General features: G+C 52.0%; 1 protein-coding gene across 1 annotated transcript in view; it reads right to left on the bottom strand.

Annotated features, from left to right (window-relative positions):
• Nucleotides 1–3,684, bottom strand: part of LOC102773250 (ATP-binding cassette sub-family C member 11) — a 39,828-nt gene that overhangs the window by 30,037 nt on the left and 6,107 nt on the right. Inside the window, exons 2-3 of the mRNA XM_015564694.1 lie at nt 1,829–1,974; nt 153–280 (exon numbers count right to left, since the gene is read on the bottom strand). Coding sequence (XP_015420180.1) covers nt 153–280; nt 1,829–1,974 — 274 coding nt within the window. The remainder of the gene's footprint in view (nt 1–152; nt 281–1,828; nt 1,975–3,684) is intronic.

The raw sequence follows: 3,684 nt of genomic DNA, 5'->3' as shown, positions 1-3,684 counted from the left end.
CTCTCTGAAATCAATAACAACATATTTAGAAGAAAGAAAAGCAATGCGGTGTGTCCATTCTGTGGGAAACTGCAGAAGTGTCCACGGTGAAGCTGCCCTTCGTTGCCCTTCGTGCCGGGTGGGTTCCGCCCCTCTGCCCCTGCAGGACTCACTTGGGCTTGGGGCGGAAGGGCAGCAACATCTTCCAGGTGTCATGCTTCCCCCGAGGCGGGGCAGCTGCGCTCCCAGGCGGCTCAGGCTCCTGGATTTGTGGGTAACCGTCTTCAGGGGTGTATGTTCTCTTGGGAAAGAAAAAACAAAAGAGCGTCCGTTTCAGACCCATAAATTCCACCAGAGCGGGCATTAGGTCCAAGGAGGACGGATCCTTCCACATCAGCTTCCTCGCAGCTCTGGAGTCAGACAGAGAAAGACAAGTACCCCGTCCTCACTGGCATGTGGAACCTTTCCCATCCTCACCCCAGAATATTTCCCATTGACCTTTAGAGAGCAGCAGGGAGGGAGGAGAGAAGGAGAGAGAGAGAAACATCGATGTGAGAGAGACACATCAATGGGTTGCCTCTCACTGGGGCCCGGATAGGGGTGGGGATGAACTTGGAACCTGGGTACATGCCCTTGACTGGGATTTGAACTCATGATCCTTTGGTCTAAGGGCTGATGCTCTAGCCACTGAGCAAACCAGCCAGGGCAACATGTGGAATCTTTTAAAAAAGAAAAGGGAGCTCATAGACACAGAAAAGAGATGGGTGGTTGCCGGAGGCAAGGTGGGTGGGTGGGTGGGCAAATGGGTGAAGGTCAAAAGGTACAACCTTCCAGTTACAAAGTAAAAGAGTGCTGGGACAGCAGCCACAGCTCAGTCACGCCGGGTTATATGTTTGATCGTTACTGCAAGAGGAGATCTTAAAACGTCTCATCATACGGAAAAGAAAGGTGTTGCTCTGTGTGGTGACGAATGTTCCCCAGACCTATTGTGGTGATCATTTCACAACATATACAAATACCGAGTGGTATGCTGTGCACCTGAGACTAACATATGGTCCATTACATCTCAGTGTAAATAAATCAACAAACAAACAAATGAAAGGATCGATGGGGAAAAGGTTCCAGACTGTGGTGCCTTCAGGGCGAGGGACTTGGGGCGAGGAGACCAACAGCTGAATGTGATTGTCAAGGTCCAAGCTGGTGTGTTAGCAATGGGTCCAGAGGCACCCAGTCTCTATATATAAAAGCCTAAGCGACCGTTCGACCAGCAGCTATGATGCGCACTGACCACCAGGGGGCAGATGCTCAATGCAGGAGCGGAAACCACAGGCATGGAAACATGGAACAGACTGATGAGTCTCAGAGGGAAGGGGGGAAGGGGAGAGCAGGAAGAGATTAACCAAAGATCTTATATACCAACTAGAGGCCCCGTGCACAGATTCATGCACGGATTCATTCATTCATTCATTCAACCCGGTGCACGGTAGGGTCCCTCGGCCTGGCATGTGGGGATTGGACTGAAGCCGACTCTCTGACATCCCCCAGGGGGTCCAGGATAGTGAGAGGGCATAGGCCAGGCCAAGGGACCCCACGCACCAGGCCTCTAGTGTTATTGTAAGTGCGCACATAGATGAATAGGTAATAGAGAATACATACACATGCATGAGCCATGAAGGCGTGCCATGACCAAGGGTTATGATTCATCTAATTACAGAAGCATGAGGTGCATTTGCAAAAGTCAAGGTTGAATAAATATGGGACAGCATTCCTTGAGCTAATAATTGGTGACCATGGGGAAGACCCTCCCCCGCAGCTCCCTGGGGCCTTGATGCGAAGGAGATGGACTCACGTAGCTAAGTCCCGAGACCATGCCGTCGCCCACATCGAAGCCGAGATTCACGACCCCGCCGCCGGAAGAGCTGGGGACCCAGCATATCTTCCTCCTGGGCATTTTCAGTTGTCCTGCCGATTCTTCGTTTTCCAAAACCAGAGACTCTGAAAAAGCAACAGGTAGGAGCGGCTTAGACCCAGCCCCACGCGGGCAGGAGAGGAGGCCGGCCCCCTGCAGGGAGCATGCGGGGCGGGCACGGGGTTGGGCCCTGCTCTTCCCTCTGCCTGGGATGGACTTGGCTCCCTATCTTTATTTTTTAAAATATGTTTTTATTGATTTCAGAGAGGAAGGGAGAGGGATAGGGAGATAGAAACATCATTGATGAGAGAGAATCATGGCTCAGCTGCCTCCTGCATGCCCCCTACTGGGGATCGACCTATGAAACAGTTCAATTCCTCGTCAGGGCACATGCCGGGGGTTGAACTGTGACCTCCTGGCTCATAGGTCGATGCTCACCCACTGAGTCATGCCAATCGGGCTCGGCTCCCTACTTTTTAACATCCTTCACTGCCCCAGCCCGACTTCACTTGGGGAACCCCTTCTCCAACTCCCCACTCCCCACCCCACCCCCATGGGCCAGGCCAGTCTCCTTTCATATACCAAGTCTGCCCACAGAACTATGCCGCTTCTGCCCTGGCGGGTGGCTCAGGTGGTTGGGCATCGTCCTGTGCACCGAAAGGTCGCCGGTTCTATTCCTGGTCAGGGCACAGGCCCGGGTCGCAGGCTCGATCCCCCGTGTGGGGCGTGCAGGAGGCAGCCGGTCCATGATTCTCTCTCATCATTGATCTCTCTCTCCCTCTCCCTTCCTCTCTGAAATCAATACAAATGTTTTTTAATAATAATGATAAATAAAATAAATTTTAAAAAATCCTCAAAGGAGGATTATAAAAAAACAAACCATGCTTCTTCTCTTATCCCGGTTTGTAATTGTACATTCACTGTTTGTTCACTGTTTGATTGTCAATTGTTCACTGTTTAATTTGATTTACTGTTCAGTTGTCAATCACTGTCTGTTCCGCGTTCAATTCCCAGCACTGAACGGAGGCCAGGGCCCTGCCTGCTTTGCTCACTGTGAGTCCCCGGGCCTGGGGCGTGGGACGGGCTAGGAGGGCAGCCAGGTGCTCGGTGAGTAAGCAAGGAAAGGCACACACGGTGCCATTTTCTGACGCCTGGTTTTCAGACTCCGGCAGTGGGTCTGGGCAGGACTGAGGGCAGTGGTTCTCAACCTCGGCTGCACGTTAGAATCACCTGGGAGTCTTTGTAAAATCCTGATTTTTGGGCCTCCTCCTCCGGAAATTCTGTTTCTTGGTTACTAATGTTGCGGCCCCACCCCATAACAAAGAAACAGAATTCCCACAGGATGAGGCCCAGAAATCAGGATTTTAAAGAGATTCCCAGGTGATTCTCATGTGCAGCCAAGGTTGAGAACCACTGACTTAGGGCCTTGGGTCACCAAGTGTATTTCATCTCCCTTTTGCTTTCGCCTTTCTGAATGTGTGACTCACTCACTCCCAGAGCAGCCGCTGCCTGGGGTAGGAGAGGGATGGTAACAGGGAGTCTTTCTGAAGGAATGGAAAGAGAAAGTGGACGACTCAGTGGTTCTGCATCGACCTATGCCCCAGGAGGTCATGGTTTGATTCCAGGTCAGGGCACAGGCCCAGGTTGTGGGCTCCATCCCCAGTGCGGGCCGTGCAGGAGGCAGCCGGTCCATGATTCTCTCTAATCGTTGATGTTTCTCTCTCTCTCACTCCCCCTTCCTCTCTGAAATCAATAAAAACTTATTGGAAATTGGCGTGATTCCGTAGAGAGAGGCC

Source organism: Myotis davidii, unplaced genomic scaffold (genome assembly GCF_000327345.1).
Source record: "Myotis davidii unplaced genomic scaffold, ASM32734v1 scaffold181, whole genome shotgun sequence".
Taxonomy (NCBI): domain Eukaryota; kingdom Metazoa; phylum Chordata; class Mammalia; order Chiroptera; family Vespertilionidae; genus Myotis; species Myotis davidii.
This window is presented reverse-complemented; position numbering and strand designations above follow the sequence as displayed.